Source organism: Nanorana parkeri, unplaced genomic scaffold, assembly GCF_000935625.1.
Source record: "Nanorana parkeri isolate BGI_ZX_2015 unplaced genomic scaffold, ASM93562v1 scaffold392, whole genome shotgun sequence".
NCBI classification, from domain to species: domain Eukaryota; kingdom Metazoa; phylum Chordata; class Amphibia; order Anura; family Dicroglossidae; genus Nanorana; species Nanorana parkeri.
In genome coordinates this window covers 603,287-624,821 of record NW_017306660.1, presented here as the reverse complement: position 1 = coordinate 624,821, position 21,535 = coordinate 603,287, and the positions used below count along the sequence as shown (strand labels likewise).

The 21,535-nt window shown below is 49.3% G+C and overlaps 2 protein-coding genes across 2 annotated transcripts in view; both read left to right on the top strand.

Moving 5' to 3' along the window:
* Positions 1-31: 31 nt before the first annotated feature.
* On the top strand, positions 32-15,973 carry LOC108789399 (coiled-coil domain-containing protein 42B-like). The gene is made up of 9 exons (XM_018559397.1): positions 32-144; positions 1,113-1,158; positions 2,009-2,185; positions 3,498-3,655; positions 4,802-4,884; positions 9,026-9,198; positions 13,158-13,268; positions 14,346-14,462; positions 15,803-15,973. Exons 1-9 carry the CDS (start codon positions 32-34, stop codon positions 15,971-15,973), a joined length of 1,149 nt encoding a protein of 382 aa, XP_018414899.1.
* Positions 15,974-20,552: 4,579 nt separating this feature from the next.
* Positions 20,553-21,535, top strand: part of OTUB2 (OTU deubiquitinase, ubiquitin aldehyde binding 2) — a 7,911-nt gene continuing 6,928 nt past the window's right edge. The window contains exons 1-2 of the mRNA XM_018559396.1: positions 20,553-20,579; positions 21,099-21,152. Of these exons, the coding sequence (XP_018414898.1) occupies positions 20,553-20,579; positions 21,099-21,152 (81 nt within the window). The remainder of the gene's footprint in view (positions 20,580-21,098; positions 21,153-21,535) is intronic.

Genomic DNA, 21,535 nt, shown 5'->3' with positions numbered 1-21,535 from the left:
GGGGGAGATAGAGCAATGCAATGTGTGCAGAATGTCATCACACCAGCAGAGGTTTCATCAAGCCAGGCAGACGGGATTCTTTGCTGTAAGAGCTGTGAACAGACCTCCACAGGACATTTACACGGCAGCTCCATGCATGTTGCAGTAAAGCACAAGTGCAGTGCGTTCCAGTGCGGATCATTTTAATAAGGGACCCCAACACCCCACAATGCACATGCAATTTAGGGTACTGCAATGCACATCATCTTCTATGCGTTGTGGTGTTTTTGTATTGAATAAAACGCATTGAGGTTCATTCACAATGATTGAGCTGCCTTTACACAACATGCAACAGATGCATAAATAATGTCAGTGGGATCGGGATATAGGGGGGAGTGAGGAATATCGGGTGTACTTTGGGATGAGGGTCCTCATTTTTTTTTTGAAAGGAGTATATCACCGTCCACACCTCAGGGGGTGGTCCTCCCCTGTCACGGCAGAGAGCCGTGACAGGATCGAGAGGTGAGCGAACGCCGGTATGTGTTCGCTCACCTCCCGATCTACTGAGCCGACCTGTGACAGTCTTTAAATGGACAGTTGCAAGAACCACGAGAGGGCGGAGTTAGCAGCAGACGAGGGAGCTTAAAGGAGAACTATGGGGTCAGGGCTTTTCCCCATAGTTCTCCTTAGGGTAACGGGGGGGGCACAAACTAGTCTCATTGTCACAGGTCGGCTAGAACTATGAGGTGAGTGAAAAGCACCGACCTCATAGTTCTCCTTTAAGATCTCTCAGCCCTGATGCATGCAATGGGCTGGCTTATGGGAGGAGTTATGCAAAATATCACAATACCTGGATGGGCGGGTGTCAGTCTGGAGAAGTGCAGTATCACGGGTTGGTGTGAATGAGTCTTTTTGGGCAGTTCGGTGATTGGATGGTCTCAGTGTGAACAGTCCGGAGCTCGGGGATACGCCAGACCAACCGGCTACAAATAGCAGCATGGCATTTTCATGATGCGGGCTCAGCAGGCGCTGGCACCGTGCCCGGAGAGTGGCGGTAACACCGAGCCGATTCTCCAAACCCGCCATGTAGAGTTGTCAGGAATCCCTGTAAATGTCTAAACTTTGTTTTTCAGGGATGACGTGGATGAAGATATCACCCAAATCCCCATCATAAAAGAGGCGAGTGTGCGTGACTTCGATGGTGTCAGCTGTGACGGGCCAATGAAAGTGGAGCCGGCATCAGATAAACTGTGTCATGTTACATGCGGCACCCTCAGCAATGTATCAGTGTGACCCCTCCAGGGATTTATTATCTCTCAAAGAGAACATAAGACTCCCCCTGACAATGCCTTCATCTGCCTGAAGTATACTGAGGAAAATGTTTCTGGGGGGAGGGGAGACTAAGGAAATGCTTCCTCCTGCCTGCAGCAGACTGATCACTGGGAGATGGAGGAAATGCTTCCTCCTGCCTGCAGCAGACTGATCACTGGGGGAGCAGAGACTCAGGAAATGCTTCCTCCTGCCTGCAGCAGTCTGATCACTGGGGGAGGGGAGACCGCGGAAATGCTTCCTCCTGCCTGCAACACTCATCACTGGGGGAGGGGAGACTGAGGAAATGCTTCCCTCTACCTGTAGCAGACAGATCACTGGGGGGAGGGGAGACTAAGGAAATGCTTCCTCCTGCCTGCAGCAGACTGATCACTGGGGGGAGGGGAGACTGAGGAAATGCTTCCTCCTGCCTGCAGCAGACTGATCACTGGGAGATGGAGGAAATGCTTCCTCCTGCCTGCAGCAGACTGATCACTGGGGGAGCAGAGACTCAGGAAATGCTTCCTCCTGCCTGCAGCAGACTGATCACTGGGGGGAGGGGAGACTGAGGAAATGCTTCCTCCTGCCTGCAGCAGTTTGATAAACTCCTTTTGAAAATGTTAGTTGCTGGAGTGTCAGGTGGGGAACTAGAAATGTATGAGCATACGCTAATGTACCCGACATCCGCCCGTAACTGGAAATTTTGTCTGCTTGAGTTTAGGCTGCTGGTAAGATTTTGGACACCAGTAAGAACACTCTGCAGAAGACGCTGGTTCTGAAAAAGGAGGTGGAGTATGACCGCGTCAGCCAGGAACTGGTCCGCAAACGTCAGGAGTTCAGCCAGCGCATGCAGGAGCTGGAAGCGCAGAGGGAGGAGTTAACGCTAAGAGAGAAAGAGGTGAGGTCCTGTAGCGTGAAGGGTGGCTTTTCTTGTAAAAGTCACGCTTGGTCCCGCCCCCTTTTTTCATCCAAGGCTCCTTATTGGTCCTGTAACGTGAAGGGTGGCTTTTCTTGTCAAAGTCACGCTTGGTCCCACTCCCTTTTTCCAACCGAGGCTCCCTATTGGTCCTGTAGCGGGAAGGGTGGCGTTTCTTGTCAAAGTCAAGCTTGGTCCCGCCCCCTTTTTTCATCCAAGGCTCCTTATTGGTCCTGTAACGTGAAGGGTGGCTTTTCTTGTCAAAGTCACGCTTGGTCCCGCCCCCTTTTTCCATCCGAGGCTTCCTGTTGGTCCTGTAACGTGAATGGTGGCTTCATTCAGCAACTGGACGGCTCAGATGGTGGGACCAACTTTGACTCTTGTATGAAAAGTCAACATTTGCATGTTTTCAGCTGCCCACGGAGGGTTTTGGCACTGAAAATAACTTCTGCGTATATATCTTGCGGCTGGTGTTGTTTTCTTTAAAGGAGAGCTATGGGGTCAGGGCTTTTCCCCATAGTTCTCCTTAGGGTAACGGGAGGACACAAACTAGCGTCCTCCCGTCACCCTAGGCTCAGTATATCGCGAGCTGTAGCTCGCAGTATACTAAGATGCCGCAGCTGAAGCAGACAATTGTGCCGGGATCCGCCCAGCTGTGTGAGTGACAGCTCGCTCTGCCTATCTAGAGGCAGAGCCAGCTGTACCCGCCCCCTCCCCCGTCCGTTCCGCCAGTCAGCGCTGGCGGATCGAAGCGGGGAGGGGGGAATCCAGCCCCTCCCCTGTTCAGGTCGGCTAGAACGATGAGGTGAGTGAAAAGCACTCACCTCATAGTTCTCCTTTAACAAAAATAAAAAAATGGCTCCAGACAAATGAATAAGAACACACTTTAAATTTGTCTTTATTTAAAGGAGAAATCAGGCTGGTGGTGGGAGTGCCGCTTTGTCAGCTGATAGATGAAGGGGGAGGTGGCCAGATGAGCATACAGGAGGCTCGGTCAATGTGTCACCAATGTGGAGATGTTCACTCGTAGTCCAGAGAGGAGGCAAGAGGTGGGGCTGGGTTAGGTTGGCAAGAGGTGGGGCTGGGTTGGGGCTGGCAAGAGGTGGGGCTGGGTTGGGGCTGGCAAGAGGTGGGGCAAAGTGTTGTCACCCTCCTTCTGCTGGACGGTCATATAGCACGGCATTGGCTGGGTCACATGACTAAGGCCGTATTCCAATATCTAGCCATGCAATTCCCTCTGTGAGCTTCCTTATGGGTCCCCGGCCCTAATGCTACGTCAATTGCTCATTCCCAGTGTGCAGATAAAGCTGCAAAGTTTGAAAAGTTCCTAAAGGACAGCGAAGCCAAACAGCGCCGGGCAACGGTGAGATACCAAGCAGAGTCCCGGCAAAATGATCTGCGCAAAGCTGAAATCCACCAACTGGCAGAGCGACTTGAAGAAAAGAGAGTCAGGTAGGCGGCTCCTGTCAACAGGGTACAAGGGGGAGGGGCTAATGTGCACTTGGGTTGGCTCAGCGGGGTTATCCGCCTGCCGGATAGTCATGTGACTACCCAGAGCATTAACTGATGTAGCAGCCATGATGGTTTACTGGCTTTATCCTCTTGCTGGACCCTTCCCTCCTTCACACCTACCTCAAATTCTTATAACCCCCTCCTACCCCTGCTAAACACCTACCCCTCCCCTCTCATAACTCCTCCTTCATACCTACCTCAAAAAAATAGCATAATCCCTCTTTCACACCTACCCTACCCCATTTCTCAAAATCTTCGACAACCCTCCTTTATAACCCCCCACCACCTTTCAAACTCTATAATCACTTCTTAACCCCTACCCTTAACCTCAAACGCTTATAACCCTACCCCAAATCCTTAACCCCTCCTCCACACCTACTCCCTCCACCTCCTATAACTCCTCCTCCACACCTACACACTACCCAAATCCAATAACCCTTCCCCCACATCTCCTGTAACTGACATACTCTCAACCCCAAACTACTACAACATTACCCCCAACTCCTAAAACACCTCCCTCACCAAATCCTATAACCCCTCCTTTAAGCCTCCAGCTACTATAACCCCCTCCTCATTACCAATACCCCCCATCCTAAAACCTCTCGTCCACACCTTCCTTTAACCCTCCAGCTCCTATAACCCCTGCTCAATACCTACCCCCAACCCCAATCCTATAACCTCTCCTCCACACCTTCCTTTAACCCTCCAGCTCCTATAACCCCTGCTCAATACCTACCCCCAACCCCAATCCTATAACCTCTCCTTTCCATGCCATCCTTTAACTCTCCAGCTCCCCTAAGTTCTCCCTAACTACCCCCCTCCACAACTACTATACCCCTCCAACCTGCACGGTATGTTCTCTCCCCTCCAAGAGGAGCCATTACCTGCTCCCTTGCTGAAGACGATGATGATGGCAAAGCATTTGGATATGGGTAGGAATGTCCTATGGGCCCTCCAGGAAGAGGCGGAGTCTAGGTGCAGTCACACAATCTTCTACCCCTGTCTTGACCACTTGTAATAAAGACAAAGAAGGGAAAGCTCAGAGCAGGAAGGAGGAATAACATAATAACTCTCATGTCTCCTTAGACAGCAGAATCTTCATGAACGGATGAAGAGGAATAAAATCTATGAAGAGTTCTTGTTGAAGATGGTGGAGAAAGTCCCAGACAGTAAGCAACCGGTGACCGCACTCAGCTTTTTCCCTTTCATCGTTTCTCCTCATAGAACCGACACCACAGAAATCCCAGAGCCCAATGTTCTCTTCTTTCCAGCTCCCTTCTATTGTAAGCCGGAACGGAGACAATTCATATGCTGCCATTGCCGAACTCTCATTATGACATTGCTGGTTGCCTGGCTATTATGCAGACCCAGACTCCACTTGCTGCTTAATAGTGCCGCACAATGAGTGTGTCTTATGGCATCTGGATGACCCCAATTGTCTATAAGACTCCACTTACCACGTAGTAGTGCTGCACCATGAGTGTGTCGTATTATATATGTACTATGGGTGACCCTAATTGTCCATTAGACTCCACTTACCACGTAGTAGTGCTGCACCATGAGTGTGTCGTATTATATATGTACTATGGGTGACCCTAATTGTCCATTAGACTCCACTTACCACGTAGTAGTGCTGCACCATGAGTGTGTCGTATTATATATGTACTATGGGTGACCCTAATTGTCCATTAGACTCCACTTACCACGTAGTAGTGCTGCACCATGAGTGTGTCGTATTATATATGTACTATGGGTGACCCTAATTGTCCATTAGACTCCACTTACCACGTAGTAGTGCTGCACCATGAGTGTGTCGTATTATATATGTACTATGGGTGACCCTAATTGTCCATTAGACTCCACTTACCACGTAGTAGTGCTGCACCATGAGTGTGTCGTATTATATATGTACTATGGGTGACCCTAATTGTCCATTAGACTCCACTTACCACGTAGTAGTGCTGCACCATGAGTGTGTCGTATTATATATGTACTATGGGTGACCCTAATTGTCCATTAGACTCCACTTACCACGTAGTAGTGCTGCACCATGAGTGTGTCGTATTATATATGTACTATGGGTGACCCTAATTGTCCATTAGACTCCACTTACCACGTAGTAGTGCTGCACCATGAGTGTGTCGTATTATATATGTACTATGGGTGACCCTAATTGTCCATTAGACTCCACTTACCACGTAGTAGTGCTGCACCATGAGTGTGTCGTATTATATATGTACTATGGGTGACCCTAATTGTCCATTAGACTCCACTTACCACGTAGTAGTGCTGCACCATGAGTGTGTCGTATTATATATGTACTATGGGTGACCCTAATTGTCCATTAGACTCCACTTACCACGTAGTAGTGCTGCACCATGAGTGTGTCGTATTATATATGTACTATGGGTGACCCTAATTGTCCATTAGACTCCACTTACCACGTAGTAGTGCTGCACCATGAGTGTGTCGTATTATATATGTACTATGGGTGACCCTAATTGTCCATTAGACTCCACTTACCACGTAGTAGTGCTGCACCATGAGTGTGTCGTATTATATATGTACTATGGGTGACCCTAATTGTCCATTAGACTCCACTTACCACGTAGTAGTGCTGCACCATGAGTGTGTCGTATTATATATGTACTATGGGTGACCCTAATTGTCCATTAGACTCCACTTACCACGTAGTAGTGCTGCACCATGAGTGTGTCGTATTATATATGTACTATGGGTGACCCTAATTGTCCATTAGACTCCACTTACCACGTAGTAGTGCTGCACCATGAGTGTGTCGTATTATATATGTACTATGGGTGACCCTAATTGTCCATTAGACTCCACTTACCACGTAGTAGTGCTGCACCATGAGTGTGTCTTATTATATATGTACAATGGGTGACCCTAATTGTCTGTTAGACTCCACTTACCACTTAGTAGTGCTGCACCATGAGTGTGTCTTATTATATATGTACAATGGGTGACCCTAATTGTCCATTAGACTCCACTTACCACGTAGTAGTGCTGCACCATGAGTGTGTCTTATTATATATGTACAATGGGTGACCCTAATTGTCCATTAGACTCCACTTACTGCTTACTAGTACAGAACAATGACTGTGCCTAAGGATGGCTACAGACAAGCAGTCAGTAATATATCCATACCTGTCCTCCAAAACCAGGACCTGCCGCGGTGTATCTTACTTATGAGCCGGGCAGAGAAGCCCTGCCTGCGCGGTCAGTTACTTCTAAAAGGCAATGCACAGCAAGTAGGGCTGGTACTGATTAAAATTTTCGTGTTCGATTAATCAAATTTTTTTTTATCGATTAATTTCGATTAATTATAACGCACATACAGATCCAACTACTTTTAGCTGATCTGCTTGCATTGCAACTCTGCAATAGTCAGTGGTAAATGTGGTATACACTATATACAATCACCCGACACTGGTTCGTTTCAACAATCCATGACTTAACTTCACACAAATACGTTTTAAATTCAAACTGTAGCACTGACGTAAGTTATTTTTTATTTATTAATTATTTTTTTAATTAATAAAATGAACTAGGATCACACTAATCCAGCACGTTATTGATCTCACGTGCCCCACTCAATATGGCCGCCGCTTGAGTGGGGCACGTGAGATTAATAACGTGCTGGATTAGTGTGATCCTAGCTCATTTTATGACTTCATTGCTGTGCTGTATGTGTATAGGACAATGCCTTGGCTGGCGCTCGTGCAGAACAAGTTTCTTGAGCAAACCTCTTAGTTGTAACGAAACCGGAAGTCAGGCGGTCGCAGAACTCGACAGGTTAGAACTTTCGATCGATCACCGGCCCGAGTGGCTCCGTCGGCTAAAGAAGGGAAGGGGGGAGGAGTCCGGTGACGTCGATGTCCGTGACGTCACCGGATCTCCGACGGGACTCCCGGAAGACCCGGAAGCCGACGGAGAGGTGAGAGTTTTAATTACTGATCAAAAATTTTAACGATTAATCAAGTAATTAATCGTTCATTTCCGCAGCCCTAATAGCAAGCAGGAAAATATAAAATGTTGCATTATATATATATTCTCATTTCCAGCCAGCTTGTCACGTACCCGGGTGGAGACTGAATGTAGGGAGGAGGCTTCCCTTGCACCTCGTGTCCCAAAGACTCTGGAGTTGGGAACAGAGTCTGAGTGGACAGCGAGTGGCACAGGTGCCGGTGGTGATCACACCGCGCAAGCTGGAGTTTCCGGCATCGGATCGGGTCAGGCTGAGCTGTAGTCAAAACCAGGCAGGCAGCGGAGTGCAGAGCAAGACCCAAGAGCAAGGTCAAACAAGCCAGGGGTCAATCCAGTCAGGCAGCGAGGTACAAAGGCAGGAGACAGAGGCAGGTCCAGTGAGCAAGCAGAAGGTCAGGGGCAGGCAGCAATCAACGAGGTCAAGGATAATCCGGGTCAAAGTCAACAAGGTAATCAGAACCACGAGGAACACAGCCATCCAGCAACTTGGAGTCAGGTAGGCTGGCTTTAAATAGGCAGATCCATCAGGAAGCAGCATCACTTCCTGTGCGCCGTTTGGCACGCTTTTGCGTGGCTGTTCCATGGCGTCTGTATCTCCGAGCAGCAACCTCAGGGAACCACTGCCCACCACCATGTGACCAGAAGGCGGCCTTTATTCCAAACTGCCACATCATTGCCTCCCTAGGGTGGACTGCTGCAGGTGCACGTTTCCCCGCAGTACAGAAAACTGGACCCTGCACATGCGCAGTAACAGGTGGTTTCTGACACAGCAGTTCTCTCTTTAGGTTACTAGGCTATCCTTGTCTGCATTGCTGAAAAAACAAATCTGTTGTTTATAGAGCCCAGTAGCTCAAGCTGAGATTTTACACATGGGAATGAGGAGCAGAGCAGTGTCTCCTCCCCCTTTCTCTGTACGGCTGCATCTGAGCTTTTAATCAGAGAGTGAATGAAAGGAGATAACTACTGCCGGGTTCTCTGGGAATCCTTTGTCACGGGTGGTCCCTGTTTTTGTGAAACAAAGTTTCAGTATAAAAAGTAGAAAATGGATTAAAAAAACAACCATTTTAAAAAGGTATAACATTGATCTGATAGAGAAGGGGGAAGGAATGACCCTGACCAACCAGCTGGACGATCTTGGCCACCACGTGACTATAGGTAGAATTTCTCAGTCGGGTCCCACATTTGTCAGCGGGCAGGAAGTATAACAATGGCACGCCAGGTAAACGTTGTCACCGGTCTCTGGTGAGCACAAAGGCTTCATAAGGGAATTGTCTGATGAGTTCTCTCTGTCCCGTGTTGCAGATTATTTGGAATACGGAATGGATTCTCCGGTGAAAGCCATTATCAGACGCTACGAGACGCTGTCCTTTACCAACGGGAATCTGGTGAATAACCTGACGGTGCTGGCGGACGAGCACGAGGTCGCGCAGTACAACCTGGAGGCGCTAAAGAGGAAGCACGACACGTCCAAACTGGTAATGTGACCGTCAGCCCGACTCTGCCAGACCTGAAGGTCTTGTGTCATTAAAGGAGAACTATGAGGTGAGTGAAAATCACTCATCCTCATACTTCGAGGCGACGTGTGACAATGAGACTGTCACAGGTCGGCCCAGTAGATCGGGAAATGAGCGAACGCATACCGTCGCTCGCTCACTTCTCGATCCTGTCCCTGCAGAGACCCGTGACTGTCACTCACGGCTCCCTGCAGGGATTCCCCCCTCCCCTGTCCGATCCTCCAGCGCTGACTGGCGGAACGGACGGGGGAGGGTACAGCTGGCTCTGCCTCTAGATAGGCAGAGCCAGCTGTCAATCACGCAGCTGGGTGGATCCAGACAGTAATGTCAGGATCCGTCCCGGCTGCGGCGGTCTCAGTATACCGCGAGGTATACTCAGCTTTGGGTCACGGGAGGACGCTAATTTGTGTATGGGGAAAAACACTGACCACATAGTTCTCCTTTAAAGTGGAATTAACCCCTCGCACTAAACCACATGTACCGGCGTATATATTTTATATTTTGTAAACATATTTGATGCACCAGTTAGTGTTCCCCCGCCCTCCCCCCTTCCCATACACTCAAGTGCTGAAACCTAACTGCCAATCTCAGGCTCGAGCTCTCACGTGCCGCACTCAATATGGCCGCCGCTTGAGTGGGGCAACTCAGAATAATAACGTGTTGGATTAGTGTGATCCTAGTTCATTTTATTACTTCATTGCTGTGCTGTATGTGTATAGGACAATGGCTTGGCTGGCGCTCATGCAGAAAGATTAAAAAAAAATGTAATCGATCAAAAACATTAACGATTAATCAAGAAATTAATCGTTAATTTGCACAGCCCTAATTATTATTATTTATATTATTATCCTTAATCCTGCTTTTATTATTATTATTATTATTATCCCTTTTTTGTTATTCAATGTGCATACGGGGGACCGCACGCTGCCACACACATGGAAGTGTTCATAGTTTCTCGCCTTTAGGTTCGTAGCAGCCAAGGGAGATCAGCAAACAGACATTCGCTGGGCTCCCTCCACCCTCCCTGCTGACACCCGCCATGGATATCCTGGACACCCAGAAGGGACGGGTGAGCCCAGATTACAGCCAGACATCCGGGTTTGGCAAACACCCAAGTGAACCGAATCCGGAGCCACTTGTGTCCTAGCAACCAAATACATTGTGCAACCTGCTGATGGCCATGTGGTGCGCCCGCTTGCTTCCTACCCTGTTTCCCCGAAAATAAGACCTACCCCCCAAAATAAGACCTAGTTGTGGCCATTCCCAGGGCCGGTGGTGGCATAAGGGGGAACTTGAAGAGCCGCGGGAGAGACGGGAGAGAATCAGCGGTGCCAACAAAACCAGCACTAGAGGAAGCGAGGCGGCAGCGGAGGGAGCAGAGCCGCATCAGCCGATGCCTCCTCTATAGCGCCGGCTCCTGTCACAGGCGGAGTGATACCAAATGCACTCCGCCTGTGAGGGATCCATAGTGACAGCGCGCTTCTCTCATTCTGGCCAGCGATTGGTTAGCACATTGCTCTTGGAAAGGTACGGCACCCCTGATTGCCCTGACCACCATATTTTTCTACATGAATAAGTGTGGATTGTTGTACATTTAAAAAAAAAAAGACCTACCCCGAAAATAAGACCTAGTGTGTTTTTTTAAGACAAAAAAAATATAAGACTGTGTCGTATTTTTGGGGAAACACGGTACTAAACAATAACGTTGTGCAGCTCAGCCACCAGTCAGCCAATGACACTAGGCGGATGGTACAACGTCATTGGCTGCTAGTACACAGGTTGAGGTTTGGCGGTTGAATGAATTGGCCAAATCTTTCGCTCATCAGGTGTACTGTGAAAAACTTGGGTTCAGACTCATGGTCAACCCCAATCCAAGGCTCATCCCTATTGACATCCTACAGTATATACTCTATATATCAGGGATAGGCAACTTTGGTTCTCCAGCTGTTGTGGAACTACAAGTCCCACGGGGCATTGCAAGACTCTGACAGCCATAGACATGAGTGTAGCATCAGCACAGCTAATGTGCCCAGGTTGCCTACCCCTGCTCTCAGGGCCAGATTTCTCGGCGGCTTCCCCGCTGTACATTTAGCTTTGCTTGCCCAAAGCCAGGCTAAATGTAGAAAACAAGTACCCACCCGGCGCCCAGAACTGCATGTTCCCGGCCATCGGAAGATAGGAATTCCACACCCCTGCTGCTCCTCTACTCCCTGCTGCCCCGAGGCCGGGCCTTGTGGGAAATCCAGCCCTGCCTGCTCTATATTTCCCCATGAATGGTCATTGCACATGCCGACGGGTTTGCTTTAAGGGCTCATTCACACCAGCGGGCCCGGGATAAGGTGTGCATGATGCATGGCTGCTGGTGTGCGTTGTGCACATGTGATGCATTGTTAAAACACATCCCAGTGTTTGCTCTTATCTTCTTTGTTTTGGCTTTACACTCTATATAACTCTATGCACGGCAGAGCGTTCTGATGCATTAGAGAACATCAACATGCGCGAGGAAAGAATGCAACAAGTCCTATTTTTTCATCAGCGATAGCAATAAGACACGAGGCCAACTGCCTCGTCTGTGCATTGGGACTGTGCTGAGCGACGATGTCCCAGCGGGGCCGGTGTGAATGGGCCCCCGTGGTGTTTTAATGTCAGCCGCCCCCTCTGCAGGAGATCCCAGCGGCACCTGGACCGTCACGGAGGTGCTGTTGCCATGAAGTGAGCAGGCGGAAAGACGCGGTAATTGCTTCTTTTGTGGTGGAATTCCGCCGTGAGAGTTGAGCAATCTGTGTTGTGTGCAGGCGGCCGGACAATGAAAGGATTACTCGGCGCTGGCCCGGAATCAGACGCCGGCTGTTTCACATTCGCCATTTATTATTGTATACAAAGGTAACCGAATTCTTCAAACACAGTTACAGGGAGACAATGAGGAATAGAAACAGTTTCTCTCCTGCGGCTTCCGAACGCGCGTGAGGCTGGATTGCTGGGCCAGAGGACGACACGGGAGCGCAAATGACTCGGACAATGGTCAGAACAAAATGGCCTCCGGAGCAGTGGCGTCACAAGGGGGGTGCGGGGGGTGCGGCCCGCACCTGGGTGACACCTTTGGAGGGGTGACACCAAAATGACTGGCAGTCATTTTGGTGTCACCCCCCTCTGAAAAGTCGGGCACTCAGTCATGGACCGAACGCCCGACAGTTTTGGAAGAGAGGAGGGGACCCGGCGACATACCTCATCCCACCGGGTGACTGCCTGGCAGGAGGAAGCATTTCCTCAGTCTCCCCTCCCCCTTAGTGATCAGTCTCTTGCAGGCAAGAGGGAGCATTTCCTCAGTCTCCCCTCCCCCAGTGATCAGTCTGCTGCAGGCAGGAGGAAGCATTTCCTCAGTCTCCCCTCCCCCTTAGTGATCAGTCTCTTGCAGGCAAGAGGGAGCATTTCCTCAGTCTCCCCTCCCCCAGTGATCAGTCTGCTGCAGGCAGGAGGAAGCATGACCTCAGTCTCCCCTCCCACATTGATCAATCGGCTGCCGGTAAGGGGGAAGCATTTCCTCAGTGTTCCCTCCTCCAGTGATCAGACTGCAACATTGTAACTTTGTAGCAAGCCACAAGGTGAGAGGCTGCAGTGGGGCTGATCTGCGTCAGATATTTGTGAACACAGCCCAGAGCTGCTCAGACACCAGGATCTAGTTGATTGTGTCATCTGTGAGCCGGCAGGAGTAGTAATAGGGAATACCTTAGTATAGGAGTAGCAGGAGTAGTATTCCAGGAATAGCCTTGTCACTCTAGGACAGGAAGTGTTTAACTGGCAGGATCACCAGGAGGAAATGAAAAGGAAACGAATGCAGCCACCACAGGACTGACAAGGTGCATTATGGGACATTTGTATTCTCGGGACATTAACCCTGTGTGTGTGTTTGGGCTCCGCAGACAATGACCAGCGAGCTGTCCCAGTTGCAGTTGGATTATGACAGATTGCGGGAAAGAAACAAACAGCTGGAATTGACCTTCAACGTGGAGAAGAGCCAGTTCAGGAACCAGGTAGGTCCGGAAGAAAGACCTGGGGGTGGGGGGGGGGATTAAATCTGAATTATACTACTGGAAATAGCTTTCTATAGATTAAACAAAGTTCATAATTCATAACTCCGTGGTCACATGACCATGAGCGGTGTCCCATCTACCAGCGGGCAGCCGCCTGAGTTACGTCAGTGATCGTCATAGTGATCACATGATTGTGTAGTCCATGTAACGCCTCTGGGGTACCAATTTCTTGAGTTGCCAATAAGAGCTGCTGGTGTTCTATCAAAGTTTGTGACTACGTTAGAATGTGTGACGGGTCACACATTTTAACATAATCCCACCCAGTTTTTCGGCGGTGGAATGTGTGACCGGCAATAGGTGAAGCATTCCAACGCGTTCTCAGCTGTTCCAGGGCAGATCCGCATTGTAGATCGCATGTGCAGGAAAACCGATCTGCCCTGGAACAGCTGATCGGTCCTGAAATGTGACTTTGTGAGCGCGCTCTCACAATCCACAAGGTGACATTTCAGGACCGATCAGCTGCTCCAGGACAGATTGGTTCTCCTGCACATACCATCTGCGATGCCGATCTGCCCTTGAACAGCTGAGAAAGCGTTGGAATGCTTGACCTATTGGCGGTCACACATTCCACGGCCAAAAAACTGGGTGGGATTATGTGTGTGTGACCACGTGACCGGTCACACATTTCAACAAAGTCACAATATCTGATAGAACACCGGGAAGGGATCAATTTTAAGGTAAACATTCACCTAAATGTTGTATTTATAAACAATGTGCAGAGCCCTTCGCCCCCTGTGAAAATTAATATTGTGCAAACATTGCCAAAAACAAACCTATTATAACATAATAATTATATTAATCACAAAATATTAATAATGAATATATGAATATAGTTTATTTTCAGGCCAAATGCATTGTAATGTAATGCATCAATGTGGCCACTAGATGGCAATGTGGAACATAGAAAATAAATATTTATGCTCCTCAGCGCCATCTAGTGGCCACTCGCGGCTAGTGCTGTTTTATGATTGAACTCGGAAATACATTTTTCTTTTATCTCTCTCTTTCATTCCGCAGAGTGTTGAAATCGGCAGCCTGCTATTGGCCGTGATTAACCTGGCCGATCAGTGTCATATGAAACACTATGGACCTCTCTCCGAAGTAGACCTCGCCGAGAAGCTGGACATGGTCAAAGTGAGAACCTTCTGCTGTAGTTTGCAGCTTGGCATTCATAGAGACTCCCTGCTCAGGTCTTCAGTGTTCCATTCAGGCAGCAGTGCACCCGCCCTTCCCCCCGCCCAGCTCCCTATGTGTAATCAGTCTGATGATCTGGGAACCCCAGCTTGTGATGTAGGAAAGAAATTCCCAAACACACCCCCTGCAGGCTCCTTGATCTCTCCCAAGTGCACAAAGCTTGCTCCGTATCCGTAGTCTCCGTATTAAAGGGCCAGCTCACCTTTGTTGGAGCAAATAAACCTGTTATTAATCCAAAACAACCCTCCCCATAAGGGGCCCAATCTTACATACAAGGGCCGAGTTGGACAACAAGCCGCTATCACCCATACAATCAAAGTGGCCCTATTTCACATACAAGGGCCGAGTTAGAGAGGAGCCAATTAACCAACCGGCATGTCTTTGGAGTGTGGGAGGAAACCCAGACGAGCACAGGGAGAACATGCAGACTCCATGCAGGTATTGTCCTGACTGGGATTCGAACCGGGGACCCCAGTCCAAAAAAGGGAGGTGGGACTCAGGGGCGTTCCGAGGCCAGGTCTCTCCCGGTCTCTAGACCGTGTGAAACCCCGCCGTGTCGTCATCGCACATGCGCAACCATCTGATTGATGCCTGCCCGGCGGCCATCTTGGTGATGGACGCCTGCAGAGAGAGAAGGGGACGTTCACCCGGCAGGATGAGGTATGCCGCCGGGTCCCCTGCTCTCTCCTGACACTGTCGGGCTCTCGGTCCATGACCGAGTGCCCAAATTTTTAGAGAGTCAGTCATTTTGGTGTCACCCCTGCAATGGTGACACTCGGGTGCGGGCCGTACCCCCCTTGTGACGCCACTGGTAGGACTGGGGGATGGGCGGCTTTACTAAAGAAGAATGCCAGACAGCTATGCACACCGTTGTCATACATCTAACTGAGCTGTACTGGTCACCAATTGATTCTGTTCAGCAGGTCTAGTGATTGGCACAGCTCCTTGCCTACTGCACAGTCCGGTAGGTGTCACTTCTATTTCCTGGTTCGGCTTTGCAGCTTCCTGTGTCGCCTCCAGCCTGCTCATTGGACAGTGAATTGGCTTTGTCATACCGCTAACTGGCTGTCCAATGAGCTCCAGCCGGCAACGCAGGGAAATGATATATAACATAGAATGGGAGTCGTCTTCCTGGCTGTGCTGTGTGAATCACAAGACCGCCTGAACAGCATTACAATTCCTCTGGTCAGGTAAAGCGGTTTACATATCTTGGTTTAGCTGTTGGCCGGGACGTCTTGGATCTTGGAAATGATAGAAGAGCCATTTCCCTTTTTCCCCAGGAATACATTCTGGAGAAAATCCAGGTCGAGCGTCTGGCCAAAAAGCCGTACGAAGAGCTCCAGGCATTGTCCAATCCGGAGGAATATCTGAGGCGGCAGAAGAAGAAGACGGCCAATAAGGAGCCTCAGAGGAAGAAAGGAGCCAATAAGGTCGTCGCCGTCCAGAACTGATATTTGATTTGTGGGAGGGGCTACCTGGCAGCTGCTTCTATCTCAATGGCGTCGCCTCATCAGATCAGTGGACGCGGACGCTTTGGTGCGGGTTCTTTTGGGCAGCGATGATGAATCGCATTGCATGCCGGGTCCGGTGTTCTTATCACTGATACATCATGTCGCTGATTTGGAACGTTCCATTTTTGGATCAGAACATATAGGTCACTGCTGAACTTTTTGGGCGCCAAAATGGCCACGCCCAGAACCCCGGGACCGCTAGATGAAAAATAACCTGGAACGTTGTCATCCCGATCCTTTATTTACCCCAAATTCCAGTTATACAAAGGCGGGGTTCTGATCTATCCGCTGTGTAGGTCTTGCTGGGACCAGAATGTCGCCTGCACAAGCCGTAGCGCTGCTCCAGTCCTGACCTCTCATCACTGTTTATTCTTCTCCACACAATTTATATCCTTTTATTGTTACTTCTTCCATTCTTCCAGCGTCTGTACACGGACTGATAAAAGCATCGCCCTGGTGACGGCGCCCTGAGAGTACATTCTAGAGATGCACCGACACCAGTTTTTTCGGTATCGAGGACCAATATTTTTTTCCCGGTGCTCGCCGATACCGAATACCGATACCTGAAGTCCCATTAAGGAAGCTGGGCGATGTGTAATGACTCGCCACCCGGCTTCCCGATCACTAGGTGATAAGGAAGCATGGAGCCCGCTTTCTGGCCAATCAAGAGGCCGGGGGGGCGGGTAATGACTCACCGCCTGGCTGCCTGATTGGTCAGCTTCTCAACCAATCAGGAAACCGGGCAGAGAGTCATTGCACTGCGACCGGCTTCCTGATTGGCCAGAGAACCGGCTCTATCCCCCCTCGTCACCAGGTGAAGAGTGAGCATGAAGCTAGCTTTCTGGCCAATCAGGAGGCATGACTCGCCCTGCGGCTTCCTGATTGGCCCAGGAAGCTGGCTCAATGTTCCCTCTTCACCAAGTGATGAGGGGGGAAAGAGCCGGCTTCCCGGCCAATCAGGAAGCCGGGCAGCATGTAATGACTCGCTGCCCGGCTTCCTAAAACCAGAAGTTCCGGTATCGAGTACTCATCCAAATACTCGGTATCGGCACCGGTACTGGTACTAGTATAGGTGCATCCCTAGTGAATTCCCATCAGAAGGACTCTTTATGGCCCTTTATCCCCCTCCCAGATTCTCTAACACAAGGGTAGGCAACCTCAGCGCTCCAGCTGTGCTGCAACTACAAACCCCATCATCTCTCTACTTCTGGGACTGAGGTCTGTGACTGTCAGAGTCTTGCAATGCCTCATGGGACTTGTAGTTCCACAACAGCCAGAGTTTTGGGGGGTTTCCTACCCCTGCTCCGACATATGGGAAAATAATCCGATAAAAGAATTTGTTGGTTCTTATGAACATCTTCAGCCTTGTTTCTCTATCTGGCAAGTCGTTGACCTGGAACAAGCATGTAGCCAGTGAAGGTGGATCTCCCGGTCTGCACACTTGTCCCAGCTCAGCGGCTCATTACAGAGGATCCCCGGAGATGATCCATTTAAAGGGGCCCTGTACTGTTACTATCAAAGCAGTTCTTTGATAGTAACGCCCGTGTAGGAAACCTGAAGAGTGGATCTGTAGCGGCAGCTTGAACGTCGCCCGCAGACGCAGTTTGTTGACGGCAGATTTTGTAAAAACGCTGTAAATATTTTGTCATTTGTCATATAAATAAACATCATGTAACGCGATCATTTGTAGCCGAGCCGTCCGTATCACTGAAAGACCTGAACTGCTTTATGAACGGGAAACTCAAAGCTGAGGTTTAATCTGCCTTTATTTGCCTTCCCTGGCTCCTCCCCACCCCCGCCCCCTCATTAATATGCTAATGAGATGTTTCAATAAAACTTCTTTTTATTACTTGCCTGGGTTTCTGTGCTCCTCTATGTAATGCAGATAGATCATGGCTGGTGGGAGGGGGGCATCACAGCACCCTGCCTGCGGGCTGGCTTTTGGGAGGAGTTATGCAAATATCAAAATGCCTTGATGGGTGGGTGGCAGTCTGGAAGAGTGGGCGTTCCCAGGCAGGCTGAATTTGCATGCAGACCGCCCTAGGTAACGCCCACATGTCGGCTGAGCCTCCGTCATTGAAAGAGTATATGAAAGGGGTGGGGCTGGCTTCCTGATTGGCCCGGGAAGCTGGCTCAATGTTCCCTCTTCACCAAGTGATGAGAGGGGATAGAGCCGGCTTCCCGGCCAATCAGGAAGCCGGGCAGCATGTAATGACTCGCTGCCCGGCATCCTAAACCCAGAAGTTCCGGTATCGGGGACAGTCAGACTGGGGAGTAAAGACTAGATGATGCTAGATGTCCTTCAGCCAGGAAAGGAGCTTTATTAGACTTGCTGCAACTTCTAATGTACGAAGCTCCCAGTGTGCAGTGACATCAGAGGAAGCCTGGTCAGTCCAGGGGAGGAGCCGCTACAACTGTGCATCACATGTGGGCGTTACCTAAGGGCGGTCTGCATTCAAATACAGCATGCCTAGGAACGCCCGCTCCTCCAGACTGACACCCACCCATCAAGGCATTTTTGATATTTGCATAACTCCTCCTCCTAAGAGACCGCCCACTGCTTGCATCAGAGTGCTCTTGAGACAAGTACTAAGGGAGGGTGCTGTGATGGGTCCCTGGTGGGGGAAATGCACAGAAAATCATCCCCTGTGCTCGAGCCCTGAATATAACATCATGTACAAAACAAATCCAAGTGTTTGTAGTTGTTGAAAAATATAAAGGATTGTTTGGAAAACAATTTTACACTGTGATGGGATAAATATTTCTATTACAAAGGTCTGTAGGGATGCACCCATACCAAGTACCGTACTCAGTACAAGTACCGATACTTCTCCAGCTCCAGGACTACACTAGAGAAACATACAAAAGTTAGAGTAAGCGGCTGTCATGTGTAAGGAGCACACGGAGCTCCCGGGATTTGTACATCTCTGTTATAATGTATGATTTTATTTTTATAAACATATATAAGGAATGCACAGATACCAGTTCTGCGAGTACGAGTACTGATACTTACCCGAGTCCTCACAGATACAAGTACTGATACTTACCCGAGTCCTCACAGATACAAGTACTGATACTTACCCGAGTCCTCACAGATACAAGTACTGATACTTACCCGAGTCCTCACAGATACAAGTACTGATACTTACCCGAGTCCTCACAGATACGAGTACTGATACTTACCCGAGTCCTCACAGATACAAGTACTGATACTTACCCGAGTCCTCACAGATACAAGTACTGATACTTACCCGAGTCCTCACAGATACAAGTACTGATACTTACCCGAGTCCTCACAGATACAAGTACTGATACATTTTTATTTAGTGTCATGTGACAGTTTTTCTAAAACAATACAGACTAATGATTTCAGGACAGTGGAGGAGCGCCAGAGCCCGGTCCCAGCTGCAACCTCTGCAATGCTGGTAGTTCTCATGAAAATGCCACCAAGTATCGGCACTGGTATCTGAAGTGGTCTTGGTGCATCCCTTCAGGTAAACTTCAGGCCAAACAAAGATTATAGGACTGTAGAGTCCCATTTATGTCGTTTGTATGTGTTGTATTTCTTAATATACTGCACGGGACTGATCAGCCTCTTCTGCCCTCTGGTGTCCATTGTCGGAACTGCGCCAAATAATGAAGTTATGGTCTGTACTCTCCAGCTCTATCACCAGATCCCCAGCAGGAGGAAGGAGGTCCTGATTTCTCTATATAGATCTTTATATCACTAGAGGGGTCCCCAGCAGGAGGAAGGAGGTCCTGATTTCTCTATATAGATCTTTATATCACTAGAGGGGTCCCCAGCAGGAGGAAGGAGGTCCTGATTTCTCTATATAGATCTTTATATCACTAGAGGGATCCCCAGCAGGAGGAAGGAAGTCCTGATTCCTGTATATAGATCTTTATTATCACTAGAGGGGTATCACCAGGAGGAAGGAGGTTCTAGGGAGCTGGAGTCTGGGGGAGAAGAGGCTGTGGGGATCGGTCTAGGAGCCAGGCGGCATTGATGAGTATATTTTATTGAATCAAGCCCTAGACCAGTGGTGGCGAACCTTGGCACTCCAGCTGTGCCAAAACTACAAATCCCACCATTCATCTGCCACTGGGAGTTATGTCTGTGGCTGTCAGAGCTTTGCAATGCCTCATGGGACTTGTAGTTCCAAAACAGCTGGGGTGCCAAGGTTCGCCACCACTGCCCTAGACTAAACCCAGCAGTTAACCCTTGCAGCACTGTAATAGCCGCCCTGCAAGGGTTAATTGTGCTCATTTCCAGTGCGGGAAGATCTTCTGCTCTATAAGTAGGTGGAACTTCTGGAATCAGCGTTTCCCATGATGCAAAGCGGTGACGTGTTCATTCTAATGTTTTATTAAATTGTCTTCACTATGGGATAAACTGAAACTGATCCACTGCCCTTTAGGCCACGCCCCCAGACTAAAGTCTCAGCTGCAATCTCCATGCATTCGGTGGTAGGTGGGGTTTTTGGGAAAAGGCGTGGCCAGGAAGGGGTGGCTGCTGTCAATGCAGGAACAAGCTGGAGGAGTCATGGTGAGTGGAGTGGGGGGAGTTGTGTTATATGTGATTTGAGAATCCATTTCCCTCTGCAGAAGTTTCCTAGAAGTCTATGATGGTGAGTGTTGCAGAGTGCGGAGGGCCCAGCCGGGGGAGGGGGGGGAGTCTCATAGCTTTGTTATACTCAGCAGGGAGAGTTGTTACATTGTATTAGTAAATACCATCAGTGCAGAGATGATACAAAGTAACAGCTTTGCTGTGAGTGGGTTCCTGCAGACTGGGTGCACATGGAGGGGTGATCACGGTATGAAAATCGCCTGCGATGAATCAGTAGCGACCATTAGGAGTGAACAATCGCACGGATTTGGGACTCTGTTCGTTCCCTAGTGCAGGGGTAGACCACCTTGGCACTCCAGCTGCAGCAAAACTACAAATGCCATCATGCATTTGCCTCTAGGAGTCATGCCTGTCGCAGATGTGACCGTGTTTCATGTCACGCCCTATATATGTTTGTAACATGGGGTCTGATCGCTGCACTTTCACTTTTGGTTGTAGTATTTCTGTAGTCGGGAGGGGGAGGTTGCATTAAACTACATTGGCTGCTCTCAGGTAAGTAGTCAGGACCTATTCACACCATAGCGGTGCATTAATCACATGATACCGTGCAAATAACGCATGCTGTCACCTAGTGTGTGTGTTACTGTGTGCTAGGTGCGTGCTGTTGCCATGACCTGCAATGCGTGGTATTAAGCCCGTGACCCGCTGCATGCGAAGCCGTGCAGAGCAAAGCTAAGCTGTCGGGCACGGAGCTTTGCACAGAACAACCGAATGGACTTCGCATTGTGACGTGCAGGTTTATACGTGCGAGCCGATTGGCTGAAGGTGAAAACTTTCATCTCGGCACGCTCAGCTATGCGAGCTGACATGCCGGAGTGAAAATGACATGACGCACAACATATATATAGCATGTTATAGAGATATATATATATATA

Excerpts from the sequence above, each read along its gene's own strand:
- LOC108789399 (XM_018559397.1), top strand. The coding sequence starts at position 32 with ATGTCATCACACCAGCAGAGGTTTCATCAAGCCAGGCAGACGGGATTC. Across the intron at positions 1,159-2,008 it reads AAATCCCCATCATAAAAGAG|GCTGCTGGTAAGATTTTGGA; the intron begins GCGAGTGTGCGT and ends GCTTGAGTTTAG. Across the intron at positions 3,656-4,801 it reads CTTGAAGAAAAGAGAGTCAG|ACAGCAGAATCTTCATGAAC; the intron begins GTAGGCGGCTCC and ends ATGTCTCCTTAG.